Below are 17,071 nucleotides of genomic sequence, written 5' to 3' on the forward strand. Positions count from 1 at the left end.
AATAAATATTCCAATTTAAACTATTATTTTGATCTTTACTTTCCAAGCATTATTACTTGTCACAACATAACATAACACTAATTTCAAAAGTACATATTTAACATTTTGACATGTTATCAATTTCTGTTTCTGACAATTGTGTCAAAAAGTCCTAAAAGGTTTAAACACACTTTTAACCGAAATGCATGTGTGTATTGTTATATTATATTTAGGAAAATTGTAAATGTCAGTTATGGACAATAAACCCGCTCACAAAAATGTTTACTTTGCTTAGGTGAAAGACTATTTAATAACTGCCACAAGTTCTCAAGGATATTTTATAAGATTTAATAATTTATCAACAAGTATTTAGGGATTATAGTACTTTTTCAACATTTCTCAATCTTATTGTTGTGTATTTTAATGTATATTTTTATACCCTACACCACTTTAGTGGGGAGGGTACATTGGATTTGTGCTGATGTCTGTAACATTCAAAAATATTCATCCTATACCCACCTTAAAGTATACCAATCGGCTTAGAATCATTTTCTGAGTCGATTAAGCTATGTCCGTCCGTCTGGCTGGCTGTCTATGTAAAACTTGTGCGTAAGGTACAGACCGCAATTTTAAAAATAATTGGATGAAATTTGGCATACACGCTTCTTTTGACGAAGCCTATTGAAAATGGTTAAAATTGGTCCATTATTTCGACTAGCCCCCTGCAACCGTACCACCCAAATAAGGCCTTTGGGCTTATAATTAATTTAAATGATCTATTATGTTAACAAAAGTCGACAAAACTTTGTTTTATAGAACTTGAAATGACACTACCGATTTTTCTAATGATCGAGCTTCATTTGACCCTAATCCCCATACAAACTCAACATCAGAAAATGACTTAAAGCCAAAATTTACTTACAAACACCAATAACACTTTTAAATTTTACATAAATAATTTTAAAGACCAACATTTTTAAGGATAGGGCAATATTTTGTCCTACTCCCCTTTGTAAAAAATCTCTTTTTTGTCAAAAAAGAGTAAAAATATTCGGAAATGATGTTAAAAAAGCAAACCAAATGCTTTATTTTTTAAATAATCCCCATTTTTAACATACTAATGACTGGTGTAGGGTCGGCTACGCCCGACTATACATTCATACTTTTTTTTACATTGGGATGTTATTCAACATGTGGTCCATTATGAAATTAAATACTGCAAATACATGCATACATGATATATTGATACAAAAGAGGACACATATTCTTAGTCTAAATGTCAAATCAATAAACGGAAATTGTTGCTATGTATGCATATGTAAGATGGTGCTATAGAAAGATAAAAGCTGTATACATATGTTTGTGTGTGGTTATTTCTTTTCGATAGAAATAGATTTGAATTGGATTAAAAATATATTTTTTGTTTAATTGAAACAATTTTAATTGTTCAAAAAATAAATTTTTTTCAAAAGATTTCTTTTTGAATGGAATTTTAAGTTTACAAATATCAAAGTTATTTTAGCAGAAAAGATGTTTTTTTAATTTTTAATATAATTAATCCAGCAAAACTAAAACGAAGTACTTCCAAAAGATTAACATTCATCACCACTTCAAAAGTTACACTAAGTGAATTTGTTTACTTTCTGTGGAAGTGGTGTTTATTGACTTCCAAAGAAGCAAAAAAAATCAATATTGTTTAACGTTTAGACATTGACTAGATATATACTATCTCTTTCGTATCTTTAAAATTACGAGAGCTTTTCCCCAATATCAAACAGTAAAAAAAGGCAAATATTTTATTCAGTTTCTTGACAAGGTAGGTTAGTGTCGCGTGGTTTCAGAAATTAAAAACAAAAATTTAAAAACAATAACACAATTTACAAAAATAAATATTTTTCTGAAATGCGTAAAAATGAATGTAAATAACAACATTTTCAATTAATACTTTTTTAGACTTTTTAAACAAAAATATTATTCTTTTTGCAGAAATAAGCTTTTTTTTTTCTTTAGACATGTGTATTTTTATTATCTATAAATAAGTATTTTTTATTTAATAATGTTCAATCAAACCAAATATTTTTTATGCCTTATTCATAAACACATTTTTATTTTACAAACTTTGGTATGAAAATTTTGTTTTATTAATCTTTTATAAAATAAAATATATCTCAGGACTTAGTTAATTCGTTTTTATTCTGGGCTTAATAATTTATCACACAACGTCCATACTCACAATTCATGTAATGAGATAATTATGTTGTCATTATTTTCTTAAAAAATATTTATTTACATTATTATTTAAATAATAAATTAACGAAACTAAATTTAACACAAAATTTTTAAGTCCTTAAAATCAAAAAAAAAAAAAAATATTTTGTCATTATTTTGTTAAAGAAATACATATTAATTTAAATTTTAAAGAAGAAATCTAAATTATTATGTAAACATTTTGAAACTCTGACAATTCTCTTATAAATTGTAATTTTCTTTCCACTATTTTCGGTCTGGCAGTAATATCGTTGCGATCTACAATCAATAAAAGTCAAACAAATAATAAAAGTTAAACAAAAATATTAAATATTTATATATCACATAATTACCAATTTGAAATCCACATAATTTTATAAAATCTTTGCAAAATTTTCGATTTGTTACCAAATTATAAAAATATTGGTAGTCGGCGATATCATCGGAGCTTATAATTAATTTTAATTTTTTATTACATTTTAGTAAATCTAACAAAAATTCTAGCAAATAATTAAATACATCAAAATCAATTACTAAATAGCTTAAATTTGTTACCCTTATATTAGAAAGATCTATGGACAATTCATTATCTAAATTAATTGCTCCGCCTAGTAATGATAATTCAGATAATGTGGGATGTTCGATTAAATGCATTAGATGCAAAATATTTTTTGAATTTTTGGCACATTTGGGCACCTTAAAGATTTTTAATCTTTTTAAATGGAAAATATCTTGAAGTTCCAAATGATGAGGTAAAATATGTAATATTTCTAAACTGGGAAATTTTCTTGAAATATTAGAAATTTTCGTTAGAGAGCCATCGTAATAAATCAATTGTTTTAATTGAGTTAATTGATCTTTAGGTTTATCGAATATTTGTGCAAATTTGAATTCATTACCCACAAGAGTTAATCGTTTTAGGTTACAAGGTATACAAATATTTTCAAATTCCCGGGTGTAGGTAGAATAATTGCTGTGAAAGGCTTGTAGTTGGGGCAAATCTAATAATTGTCTCAAATTTCGCCACGTCAAAGACATGCAATTGTCAAGTGTTATTTCTGTGAGTGTAGACAGTAAACCAAAATCATCGACATTTATAAGACATCTTTTGAGAAATAAATATTTTAAATGTAAAGTACATTCTGATAAATTCTGTATAAACTGAGAATCTATAAAAATTTTATTCAAAGAACCTTCTAAAGTTAAGTGAGAAAGTATTTGAAATTTTTTCAAATATAATCGTGTAAATTTTTGCAAAGTTTTGTATTCATCAAAATTGCCTATTTCCAGGACCTCACAAACATTTTCACGCAAACGAGGTGTCTCCTTGTAACGTAAATTTTTTAACGGCATATTTAAATTCAAGCGTTTTAAATTATTTTTGGCTAGTAAATCATGTAAATTTATAGTAGATTTACTAAATTGCATTTCTCGGTATTCAATTTGAAATTCTGCCAACGTTTTTACTATAGAAAGCAATATATCATAAGCACAATTGTCTTGATCATTTAAAGTTATCAAATCAGACTGTAAATTACAACACTGCTTTAAGCGTAATATTTCTAATTTTTTACAATTTCTATATATTAACTCCAATTCTTTTACATCAATCATAACATACTGTAGAATTAAGGTTTTAAGATTAGAAAATTTCCATTTATTATTTTGAACAAATTGTGCATTTTCTTCAAGTTTATTGCCGCTATAATCACACAATTCTAATTCCAAAATATTTTCTCGATTTAATTGTAGAAATCTTTCAAATTGTTTAGGTCGCAAATCCACAAAATGTTCATTTATTAATTCGCAATTTCTGTAATCTGTTTTGTATTTTGAATTTATATTTATAATAAATGTGTCGCCGTTTAATTTGTACACTTTTATGTGGCGATATTTGTAACGCCATATACAGTTCACCATAATGTATTGAAATTCTGGACAGGCTTGTGTGGCGTTAAGTTGTTCGCTGAGTTCCAGGTAATTGAATATTTTTTTCAATATGTCGATATTTGTTGCAATTTGCTCCATTTGTTTTAATAAGCTTTTAATTTTACTTTTATTCACAGATTGTAAAATCTATTTTTGTCAATACAAAAAAATAACAAAAATGTTCTTTATAAACAAAAGTGTGTTTAACGTCTGCTTTTAGCGGTGGCCGAATGTGTTTTAGTGTGTTTTCAAAATTTTCTTGGTCTTACACTGTTTATTGTTTTGTATTTTTATTCTCTTTCTGCAAATCTTAAAAATAAATGCCCATCCATTAAGAACATATTTTATAATTTTTATTTCAATTTATAGCAACACAATAGATTTAGTTGCTCTTTTTATTTGGTGTCTTCTCTTAAAAAATAATTATCTATTAGTGTTGGGACATTTATATTTCAATTGATCTAAAAATACATAGCAGCAAAAAACCTATTGTTTTTAAACTTCTATCTTTCAAGATCTAAATTCTTTTTAAATCGAGTTTTCACTTTATAGCACTTTAATTGTAAATGGACATACAAAAAGTATGTCCATTTAAAAATATTAATACCACACATTTTTGGGTCGTTTTAATCCCCTTAGAACCGATAATCGAGGGCCTACACAATGCGAAATAAACATGAAAATCATCATCATTGATGAATTCCATCCATCCATCCGATGGCTATATCAATGTATGTCTGAAATTAAACTATATTACGCTTATATACAAATATATCTTCTAAATTGTACATTAAGGGGGCCCCAAAATGGAAAAATTGTCTAAAATATATTTATTAAAAAATAGACAGCTGTATTAAAATTTTTCTTCAAATATAAGATTTAGCAAAAGTGTCTTTAAATAGATGATATCACAAAAATATCTCTTTAAAAAATTTCTCTATAGAAAGAAAATCTAATGTTTTGTCTAAATATTAAATTTTCAAGGATTTATCGAAATTTATTAAAAATTTGTTTAAATTTAATCTGTTCATGGTATAATCCTTAACATTCAAATAGTTTGACACATCTTTGTCATATCTGATTGTAGTAATAGGTAATTTGCGAAACACATGATTCTTTAGATGGGTATACATCAGTGGTGGGCAGACACACACTATCAAGTATATATTTGTGTGAGTTAAGCAAGAGAGAACCGTATTCAAGTCAACATTTACTAGTAGACTACTACTACTAGTAGTAGTACACTGTAAAAAGTTGTCCATAAACAAAATGTTTAATGTTTTTCACAATTAAAACATTTTTTTATAACAAAAAATTATTTTCCTAATTGATATCAAACATTTTGTATCAGCGGAACTTTCAGGCCTATACACGCGAGCATTCGAATCGCAATTCTGCTCGTGACTGGTTCAGTTTGTAGTTTCCACAATATAATTTTCTGACCCAATAAAATGAATTTATTTTGAATCCTTATACATAGCGGAGTCGATAAGCCATGTCCGTCTGTCTATTTAAATCTATTTAAGTAGAAATTTGTAAACGATTTTGGCCAATAGGTTTGGTTTATTTGAAAATAAATTAAATTAAAAAAAATCAAAAACTTTTTACATTTTCTTAAATTTAAAAAAGGAAAAATCACTTCATCAACAGTTCATAATTTAAAACACAATATCTGCCAAATTTTGACCCAACTTTTCAAAACAAAGTATGTCACTAGATTCTACGACCCAAAATTAAGTTTAGGTGCCTCTGCGTTTTTCTGTGTATTTTTGACATACATACAGTGTAATTATATATTGTTACAAGAACTTAACACGCTTGCTTACAAATAAGTACCTAAATAAGTGATGTGAAATAAGAAGTTAAGGTTTTGTTTTATTTTAGGCACAACAAAAGTAGATAGTGCTAAGTGCTAGTAATTATTGAAAAAAGTTGTTATGTAAGTCACTCCCAAATTGATAATAAATTTCCTTATTAACTATTATATTTGTTAAACAGCATTTAAGGCAAATAATATTGAATATAATAACCAATTAAGTGTATTCAAGTTGTTTTTAGCTATTGTAAATCAATAATCTATAATCTTAATGACATTTACTTCAATTTAACACACTAAGTATTCTAAGAAGACTTTGCTAGCTATTTTCTATATTTTGTTGAAAATATGTAATAAAGATGAAAATCCTATAAAGACATTTTAAAAGGTATATTTATTGAAAATCACTAGACCGGTTAAAATCTATTCAATGCATGTGAACTTGTGTGTATATGTGTCAATAAATAAATTGTTCTACTTATATTGACTCGTAGGAATACATTGAAAATATAACAGGATAATACACATATAAGTAAACTTTTTTATAGTCCTGTTAAGAAAATCTCCTACCACAGATTTTAGGCCGGTTATTAAACCAACTGGTGTACGTTTGTATGTTAATAAAGCTAAAGCCTCAAGTAGGTATTACAGTTAAATGAGAATTTAAATTTATTAAAAAGTTAATCGATTATATGTTTCCTAATGAATTTCTTTGATTTGTTTCTTTCTAGGTAAATTGTTATATCTAGTAAATATACGTATATTGTGAGTATAATAGTTATTAATTAATTTTTATTATAACAAGAACAATGATTTTACTTACCGCATAGTTTTTTATTAAATGTTATTAAAGTTCTGCAAATAAAAATAATTATTTTAAATAAGTATTAATAAAATATTTTATTAAAATTTTTTTTTTTTTTTTTGAAATTTTTATCAAAGGTGTTAAGAATAAATTGATAACAATAAAACCCTAAGATTTTTTGACAAAAGTTCTCTGAATAAAGCATTTATAATATAATGATATTCTAAAAATTAAAAATTTATCAAATATTCATCGAAAACTTACATTATATCAAAAACGTTTATCCTTTAAAGAAATCTCTTCAAAAATGTACAAGTACATTCTAAATAACAATATTACTGAATATTTTCAATTGGGAATTTTCTCTAAAAAGAATATTTATTAAAATTTTTCTCAAAATATGAAAAATAATTTCAAAATAAAGAATTTATTGGAAATTTTCTCTTCATTCCAAAATTATTGCCAAAAATTCTACAAGAATAAAAAAAACTAAAATTTTCTCTACAAAAAAATTATCGAAAATAGAAAACTATTGAACATTTTCTTTCAATAGATAATTTCCTAAAAACTTTTTAAATGGAGGATTTTCTCAAAATTTTCTTTTAAATTGCAAAAATTTGACCCAATATTTTTTTTTAAATTACCAAAATATCTATCAATGATTCCAACAATAAACTTTATTCTTCCATAAGGATTTCCATAGGATACTCTTTAATGAACATTTAAACACTTTGGCACGTCTATGTAGAGGAGTATCACAAGTAGGTATACATGTATTTGAAGTTGTGTTTAAAGCGTTTTATATACAAAAATGTGTATTACCATATATAAATACAGACTCTGGGGATTTAAAACTCATGTAACAATAATATACCCGTTTAATGCATGTTTAGTTATACAATCAGCACAATAACATTTTTTCTCCGAATAACTTCCTTGTCTTCTATGCTGAGGCACACACAAAGTATTGTTATTCGAACTTAGGAGTATTGTATACACATATGTTTGTATAGCAAATAATAAAGGGAATGAGAAATACTGTTAGACATGGAAAAGGGTGTAGAAAGGGAAAGGATTACTTGATGTTGTCATATTATGGCATAATAACAAAATGTAGAATACAGCTAAAGTCCTTCAAGTAATGTGTATATGCGTGTTTCTGTCGTTTTTGTTGTTTAATTTTTCGACTTTCAATATAACTACAACAGAAACAGGAATGTAAGAACAAATTAACAGGAAGGTAAAGACACACACACGCACACATACATACAAAGTATTAGAATTATAGTTAAATATGTACATTGAAGTAAATGACACAGAATACAATCAATGTAGGAAGTCAAAGTAAATGTAACATGTAGAATGTAGAATGTAAGCAACACACAAGGGTTAAGATATAAAAACATTACTTTACCAGGAAACAAAACAATATCTTGTCATTATTGTCGTCATCATCAGCAGCATCATACTCATCCAATATTGAGAACATTTTATGAAGTGTTACATGACGATTATGTATGGTTCGTTTTAGTTTGGGTTCAGTCATTGTTGTTTGTATTGTAATATGTACATATATTTTAACGTTTTAAAACCTAAACTGGTGCATATATTTTAGAGCCTACACCACTATTGTGATGAGGCTATTATGCGTTTGTAGCTGATATTTATAACGCATACATATCTCTACACCCACTTTAAAATAAACTCATCGAGGCAATGACTCAATTTAGAGATATACCTTTTTCCGATGTCCAAAATATTTGTCCAAGATCTATAATAGAAAATATATTTTGCAACTTCACTAGATTCGAAAAAGCAAGATGGCTGTTAGATATTGAAAATTGACAATATATGTACTCTCAAAATTAACTTTGCTTTGCGTTATGATGATTCCTAATATATTTTAAGTCTGGCGATGGACATTCTACATTTATGTATGTCACAAATTTGTTTAAGCTTCTCCGCAAAAATACGGAAATAATTTCACTTTCAACCGGAATGAAATTCTGTGACAGGCCTGTTAAGTAACTTACTTTAGCGTTCAATACACATTGTATCAATGAAATTTGACATAAACTATACAGGAATGACCCCTAACGATCACTTCTAAAAATTACTTTGACGATTATGTCTCGCTTTAAAGTCTGGTTGTAATAATAAAATTCAACAATTCAAGAAAAAACGATTTATAGTTAACCTAACCCTCCACATAAAACCTCATACAGAAAATCTGTATATTTAATAAATTATTCCAAAAACATAGCCGAATTTAGCACTGTTGTTTTTACTATTTTCTCAATTATTTTGTTGTTCTTAATATTATTGTTGTCTTTTTATTTGTTATAACAGGTGCACCTTGTCAAGTTTTAATAGAGTTATTATGATTTTAACAGTATGACAAAAACTTTACATAAATTAAAATTTTTGGTTTTAGTTTTGTTCGTTTAGTTAAGTAAAGTTTTGTCTAATAACCCAATAGAAAAGTTTTCGATATGTTTTAGTAATCTTAAGAAATTTTTCCCTTAATTTCAATTATAAAATTTCCAGCAAAAACTTATATTGAAAAGGAATCAGTTAAGAAGCTAATAAAATTTATTTTCACTACTTATACATTAGCATTATTACTCATTAGTTAAACTCCGCAGGTGTCATTGGAGGCAAGTACTTACAACAGTCGCTTACAAATGAATACCTCAATAAGTACTTACAAATAGGGAGTGAAAAAGTTATTTAATTTTACGTATGTCATTATACTAAGAGTACTTAAAAGTAATGCAGACAATTTTTTTCCTGAATTTATGTTCTTATTTCCTATTCGCAATAGCTTAGCAACCATTATTGTTTTATAAATCTATAACTAAACTTTCAAATAAAACAATTAGTGGTTTTAATATAGTTTTATTCTTAAGTCATATTCTTCTCATTTTTATTGAAATTTTTCCTGTGATATGTTTTACTTTATTTTATTTTATAATTTTCTTATTATATTTTTTATGTCACATCTCTCTTGTTTGTAGCACAAGCACAGCTTACTTATATAAAAGACTATTGTAGTAAAAATATAAAAACAAAAATGATTTATTACCATAAATTTTGTTAAGCAGCTGGTAATATAAGCTAGATACATGCTTTATATTTTTATATATTTACAAAATAAATATAACATGTAAGAATGTATAGTCGATCTTAGCACTAGTGAGTGTGTTAGAAAAGTATTAATTTTTCAATTTTATTCTTTTTTTCAAATTTTATCACAATTTGATAATTTTATATATCATTTTTTTAACAACAAACCCATTTTCAGTAAAAGGTGTCATTAGGGTTAGGATCAATTTTAGCCCATTATGATAGGCGAAAACATTATCCAGTAATTCCCATTTTCACTTCCATAGTACATACATATGTACATATGTTCATATATTTATACAAATTTTTTTGTCCATAAGCAATATTTAAATCTTTTATCATCAAAAGAAGTTTAAATAGCAAATGTTTTTTAAATCGTATTTACATCGAATTCGTCAACAATAACGTTATTTCCAGGAGACATTGGAATGTTTTTCCACAGAAAACTGCTAACAAGAAAATCGAAATTAATTTATGTTTCTGTCATGACACTGTTCAGAGTTTTGGCACATATGTACATACATACGCAGATTCAGACACATGTATGTAGTGCATCAAATACAATAATAAAATATCTACAACAATAACGACAATAAAACGGATGTTACCACAAGGATACTTATGACTGGCAGACGAGAAAAGCAACAAGAGTAAAAATTCTACTAGTATAGTCCCTGTAAATAAAGGGTTTTTCATTAGGAACGAATCCTTTTATAGAATCATGAAAAGATTATCGCTACAAGAATTGACCACTATAAACTTACAACTTTTTTTACTTTAGTTAGATTTTTAAACGTTATAAAGTAAATCTTAACTAACTTACAAATAATTTAATAAAAAACGCACCATTTCGAAAAGAAACCCTTTACTTTTAGAGTGACAGAAAAACAATACATAACGGCACTTTTCCAAAAAAAAAAAATACTCCCAAGTCAAAAAAAGGAAAGTAGAAGAATTTTATAATGATAAACATGAAATGGTTTACGAGTATATAGTACATACATACATATGTATGTCTTTCCGTTTCTGATCATCTGTCAGTCTCTTTGCTATTGATGCTGCTCCTACTGCTGTTGGCTGTCAATACAAAACAAAAGATGTCAATATACATTAAATTGAATATAAGAATGAACACTAAGAACATAGTAGATAAAATAATGGTAAAATATATATGTATACATATAACACACATATGCATATAGAAAACTATTGTGAAATAAAACAAGCTGACAAAAAATATAATGTTCAATATATGGAACATTTTTTGCCAGCAAAATATAATGAAATTCTGATTGATTTATTTATTCTGTAAGAAACTTTTTCTTGAATATATTATTTATTATATTACAGGAAGTAGAATTAGATATTTTGTGGGCTTTTATTTATTTATAAGAAATGAAGACGTATGGAAATTTTACACAAAAAAATAAATTTGCCCGGAAATTAAAAGTAATATAAGAAGCCTGCGGGTTCTCCCCATCGTTCACAATGGGTTAGTAATGAATATTGAATATTTTCTCTAAACATATAATATTTCTCTGAAAAATATTTTTTTAAATAAAAATTTAGATAACTTTTTAAAAAGAAAACACATAAAAACTTCACTAGACTTTGATGTATCCAAGCAAACAATCAAAAAACTTACTTTTCAATGACTTCTATCGCCTGCATTACTTTAAAGTTTAAAGTAGTGAAGTAATAACTTTTAATTAACTATATACGTAAGTAACTACTTTTTAGGCTAAACACAGGCGATCATAGTAAGTAATTACTTAACTACATACTTGTAAGCGTAAGATAATGACTGAAAATGCTATCGTGTTAGAAATTTTTAGCATTTTAACTTTTTCCTTTCAATATAATTTCTTGCTGGGACTTTGTACATAATTTAGAAACTTTATGTTCAACAATTTCTGCTAAATTGAATTTATAAGATATAAATAAACTTTATTTTTTTTATTATTTGCAAAAGAAATACTTTTTACAATATTACAAGAAACTTTCGTTTATACAGAATTTTTTTGGATAATTGACAAATCGTTATAAGGATGTAAGGTCATAAGGATATATGGTATCCTAATTAGAAAAGTGTTAAATTTATACGAATGTAAAACTAAAGACAATGTGTTATTTTATGCCTCCCACTTTTTTGATCTCTCTTGAAAAATATTTTATGCCGCTATATAGATATATACATACATATGTATCTATGTATTTTGTTAACCATAATACCTTAATTGTACTAGTGTGTGTATGATGAAAGAGTACAGATTTTAACACGTTTCCATTTTATCCTCCGTGTAGATAGAACATGTTTATGAAACGTGCTAGAGTCGTTTATTACTTTTAGGATTTAAGTTTTGTTTTTTTTTTTTTTTGATTTTTGCTCTATTGTAATATGATGGTTTCTTCCTTATTGCATGTGCTGGTTGGTGTGTAGCATCGACTGAATTAAGTAAGCAGAAGTAGTGCCTATTATTCTCTTATTATGGTCTTATTGAGGGTTACTACAAGCTAAGAGAACACGTATTTTTATGTGATTATATAGTTAAAAAGTTTAATAGTAATTTTTTTCTTCTACTATATTCTGGTCAAACTTGGAATAAACGAGAATAACAATTTGAAAAGTGGAACAAAATCATTTAGTCCAGGTAGATATCGTGTTGATAGACATACAATTTATTGTGTGGCAGAAAGAGTATTGGTTTATTGCACAAATAAAATCACTAAAAAATGTGCTTAAGATACAAAGCAAGTATGAATTTATGGTTAATCAGAAATAAAATTTTCTAAACTAAAAATTTAAAAAAAAATTCTGTAAATAAAAATACAAGGTGGGTTTTAAATGGAGAATTTTTAAAACATTATATACAAACAATATTATTATTTTATAAACGGTTTATAAATTTATAAACCTTTTATAAAATAGCTTGTGATTAGGGTGTAAAAAATATATCGCTTATTTAATACTCGATTTTTATACCCTTCACATTCGTGAGAAGGGTATATATAAAAGTTTGTCATTTCATTTGTAATTTCCAAAATATAATTTTCCGACCCTATAAAGTATATATATTCTGAATCCTTATAGATAGCGGAGTCGATTAAGCCAAGTCCGTCTGTCTGTTAAAATCAGTTTTCTGAAGAGCCCAAATATCTTTGGGATCCAAATCTTCAATAATTCTATTAGACATGCTTTCGAGAAGTTTCCTATTTAAAATCAGCAAAATTCGTCCATAAACAACGGAGATACAAGCAAAAATCCGAGACAATTTCTGAAAATTTCATAAAAAATAAGCAACAACAATTTCATAAAAAATAACAACACTGCTTATTCATTGCGTTGTGTATTTTGTTTTTGCTTTTTTGATGTTTGAAAGGCTGTGTGTTTCATTGCCATGTGTATGTTGTTTTGGTTTCTTGGTGTATTCATTTTCGTATGTTTGGATGTCTCTTGGTTTCATTGCGTTGTGTATTTTTTTCTTTGTGTACTTCGTTTCGTATGTTTGGATGTCTGTTGGTTTTACTGCCATGTGTATTTAGTGTGTTTATTTCGTTTAGCGTGGTTGTTGTTTATTTTGTTAAGCTATCACTATAATAATAATATTGTCGTGAAAACGAAATAAATTTAAATTTTATAAAATTGATATTTTTTAAATACAGTATGGTGAAGGGTATATAATATTCGGCACAGCAAAATATAGCACTCTTACTTGTTTAGTTTACATTTCTAAGCAGAACTATTATTCTAATATTCTATATTCTTATTTTACTCTTTGCAAGTTTCGAAAAAAGAAAAACAACTCATCCCTATCACCTCACTTGAAATTAACGGACATTGGTCTTATTACAACTTCTCTATCCGTTTCCGTTACATAATTTCACAATCGAACCGATGCCAATTTGTGACATTTCAACGAATCTGTGCTTTATGTGTAGCAAGAGATGAAAGCAACTGTCGTGAATGCATATATGTATGTACAATATGAAGGAGTCAGTCAGGTGATTCAGTTGAAAACAAGTCGTGTCAATACACGTCTGTATATACATACACATGTACATCTTTTTGGTTGCTTTTCTACTTTATTGAATGTATATGTGTTTATTGTTTGTTTGGACCTCATTTATTGTTTACAAATACTATCCAAAAGTTATAAATACTTACATATGTACATATACGTATGTTTACATTTATTTTACATACTAAAAATTTTCAAGAAAAATACAAAAATACATATGAATATGTATAAATGTTCAATAAAAACGATTTCTTATACATTGATTTTTTATAAAATCATGAGTTATATGTATCCTTTTTGTTATGTTATTTTGGTTTTATCTCCTTATACTAGTATCCTTTAGGATGTTTGAGTGTATTGGTGGCAATGATATATCAATTACTTAGATAAGTAGGCAGACAAACAGTCACCGTGTGTGTGTTTATAAGATAAAACAACATCAGAAAAAAATTGTGGAATCATAAAAAATTTAAAGGACAATTAAGCAATAAACATGTAATAAATTCAAAGGACGTTATTGTGAGAAATGAAATCAAATAAAATGACGTATAATTATAATCAGTCATGTCGAATCTTATGTATCACAAAGGTTTCTGAATTTAAATTTAATTTTTTTTTAAAGTGGTCTTATATGGATCAATTTTTTGGCATTTTTAAGAACGGTTTTGTGGTCTTTATTATTTTTATTATACCAACGTCAGTGATACTGTCAATACTCAATGCTTGGAGAGACAGACAAAACAATTTTCGTCTACCCACAATTTAATAACGTTTAATAAAATGTATGTTTAAATTTATGAGATCATACATATATATGTATTTATGTATCTTATTAGATTAAACAACATCAATCAAAAACATATACCCATAAAAAAATACACAAAAGTACATAGAGAATGCATTCATCCTTTTTTACATAATGTATGCATTAAATATGCTCATAACAAGTTATTTTTTATTATAATATTAGAGAAAAAAAACTAAAAAAAAAAGGAAAAGTTTTTTTTCCATTTAACTACAACTAGTATATACAGCAACTCATGTAGCACTCGTTATACAACTCAGCAAGTTTGTATGAAAATCTTTAAAGAGAAGTGGTGTTTTGTTACGAGGACGACTAGTAGGTTGTGTTGTTGTTTCAAATACAAAACGGAGAAAATAGAGAAAGATTAAGCTAAGCACACACACTCACATGTGTCATTAGGATGTCTCGTGGACCATTTTTTCAAAGATAGGAGATAAAAGAAAAAATTCTGAAATGATTCTCAGTTCGCTACCTGTGATTGAAAACCTTGATCTCATTACAATATGTTGGAAAAAAACTTCTGCAGTCTTTAATAAGTCTCAAAATTTCCGTAATTTTGTTTTTATCGGAGAAAAGTAATTAAAATTTTTTTATTTCACAAAACGATATATTGAAAATTATTTACATATTTTTTTGCATATATCAAAATTACGACAATTTTGACACCTATTTTGATAAAAAGCGAAAACATGTAATATGTTTTTTCAAACCTATAAAAAAACGTTTTGTGAACCAAAATACTCTATAAACATTTTAAGATTATTTTTCCCGTAATCAGATCGGAATTTTTGAGACCAATTTCAAAAATATATTTTTTTATTATACTGAGGTGAGTACAGTTGGTAGAGAACTAAGAACCATTCGATTTTTTTTATTTTTTACAAAAAAAGTTTGTACCTTAGGACACTATGTACATTACATATCGTGACCTGAAATGAAAAAAAGCGTAACAATCAAAAAATGTAAAACATAGTTGTCTATTGAAAATGGTCAAAACACCTGTTGTCGCAAATTTTTAGAACTGTTTTGTCAAAAATCTGATTTTGTTAAATGTAACACTTATAACCGGCATATTCCAAAAAAAAAAACGTTTCGATTAAAAGCTTCTTTAAATATGTATATTATGACATTTTACTAAAATGTTATAACAATGGTAAAATGTTTACTATTTCTGAAATAATTTTTAAATAAATTATCTAAATTTATGTTTTCGAAATGATTTTTAAAAAATTTTGTGCTTAACAAATATTTGAAAAAAATAGTTTTGACGTTTAGAGCAGAAAACCACCATAACACCGAATATAGTAAATATTTTCTAAAAGAGATAAAATGAAAATAAGTTATGTCAGGCTTGTAGTAAATGAGCGATATGCATTTTTTACCACCATTCTTATAAACATACATATGGATTAGGGTGATGAATATTTTTTTAGAAAAATTTTACAGATACAAATCGTGTTCAGTAATCATTTTTGGAAAAAATCATTCTTCTGTTTATTAAAAGCTTTTTTCATAGGTCACAGATATTTTTGGATTACGTGTCTTAGTTTATTAAATTGGAAATGCTTTAAACTAGTAAAACTATTTATAAGTAGGATCACATTTCCGAAACAATGTGTGTATGTAAAATAAATTTCAACTCGTTTTGGACCTTGAAATCAAGCAAGTTCAAGCACAAAATGTTAGACTATGTTTTTTATTATTTTTTTTAGCATTTTGATTAAGGGATGTAATATCCTTTATTTGAAAAAAAAGCCATACCCTAATATGTAATACGTATGAGTATTGTATTTTACTTAGGTGTAATTGTATGTAACGTATACGCTAAGTTGTTTATTCGCTTACTTTTTTAATATTTCTCATTTCTTTTTTAGTTTTTTTCCTATGATTTTTTGTCATCGAAATAGTTACGTGTGTATATGTGCCTCTTGTTTGTTGTTGCATTACTTACACCATCATTTAACAAACACACATACACATATATACAATTTTTTTAGAGAAATGCTTATGATTCATGAGTGCTCATTTTTCATTCATGAAAATACACTTTTTTTTATGCTACTGTTGCTGGTGGAGAAAATGTGAAACGTTAGCAAAAATTTCCTAATAAAAATCATAATATTTATACTAGAGGTATAACCAAATTTCTGGTGTAATAGAATGCATTTCAAAATGTTTTATTAAAAAATGGAATTTAAATAAGAAGTATATCAGTTTATTTTAAATTTGAATTCTTAAAACGTTTGATATTTTTAGACTAATATGTATACCCTAATGAACAATTTTTTTAAGGGTATAGGCATGTAAAGATGTTGATGACGTTGATGATAGGTAATAAAACGTGC

General features: G+C 26.6%; 2 protein-coding genes across 5 annotated transcripts in view; one reads left to right on the top strand and one right to left on the bottom strand.

Annotated features, from left to right (window-relative positions):
- LOC111675784 overlaps positions 1 to 17,071 on the top strand; it is an 81,898-nt gene that overhangs the window by 53,391 nt on the left and 11,436 nt on the right. For 2 of the 4 annotated variants that reach the window (XM_046950170.1, XM_046950171.1), the window contains exon 4: positions 6,703 to 6,736. The exons of the other annotated variants lie outside the window; for them this stretch is intronic. The gene's annotated coding sequence lies outside the window, so the exon portion shown is untranslated. The remainder of the gene's footprint in view (positions 1 to 6,702; positions 6,737 to 17,071) is intronic. 4 annotated transcript variants of the gene reach the window in all.
- Positions 2,343 to 4,381, bottom strand: LOC111675811. The gene is made up of 2 exons (XM_023436651.2): positions 2,580 to 4,381; positions 2,343 to 2,505 (listed from the first exon to the last, which is right to left on the bottom strand). The coding sequence occupies exons 1-2, from the start codon at positions 4,252 to 4,254 to the stop codon at positions 2,408 to 2,410; spliced, it is 1,773 nt and encodes a 590-aa protein (XP_023292419.2). The 5' UTR covers positions 4,255 to 4,381; the 3' UTR covers positions 2,343 to 2,407.

Source organism: Lucilia cuprina, chromosome 4, assembly GCF_022045245.1.
Source record: "Lucilia cuprina isolate Lc7/37 chromosome 4, ASM2204524v1, whole genome shotgun sequence".
Taxonomy (NCBI): Eukaryota; Metazoa; Arthropoda; class Insecta; order Diptera; family Calliphoridae; genus Lucilia; species Lucilia cuprina.

Coding starts and splice junctions, on each gene's coding strand:
- LOC111675811 (XM_023436651.2), bottom strand. CDS start 4,254: ATGGAGCAAATTGCAACAAATATCGACATATTGAAAAAAATATTCAAT. Junction 2,506..2,579: donor ATTATGTGGATTTCAAATTG/GTAATTATGTGA, acceptor TATTGATTGTAG/ATCGCAACGATATTACTGCC.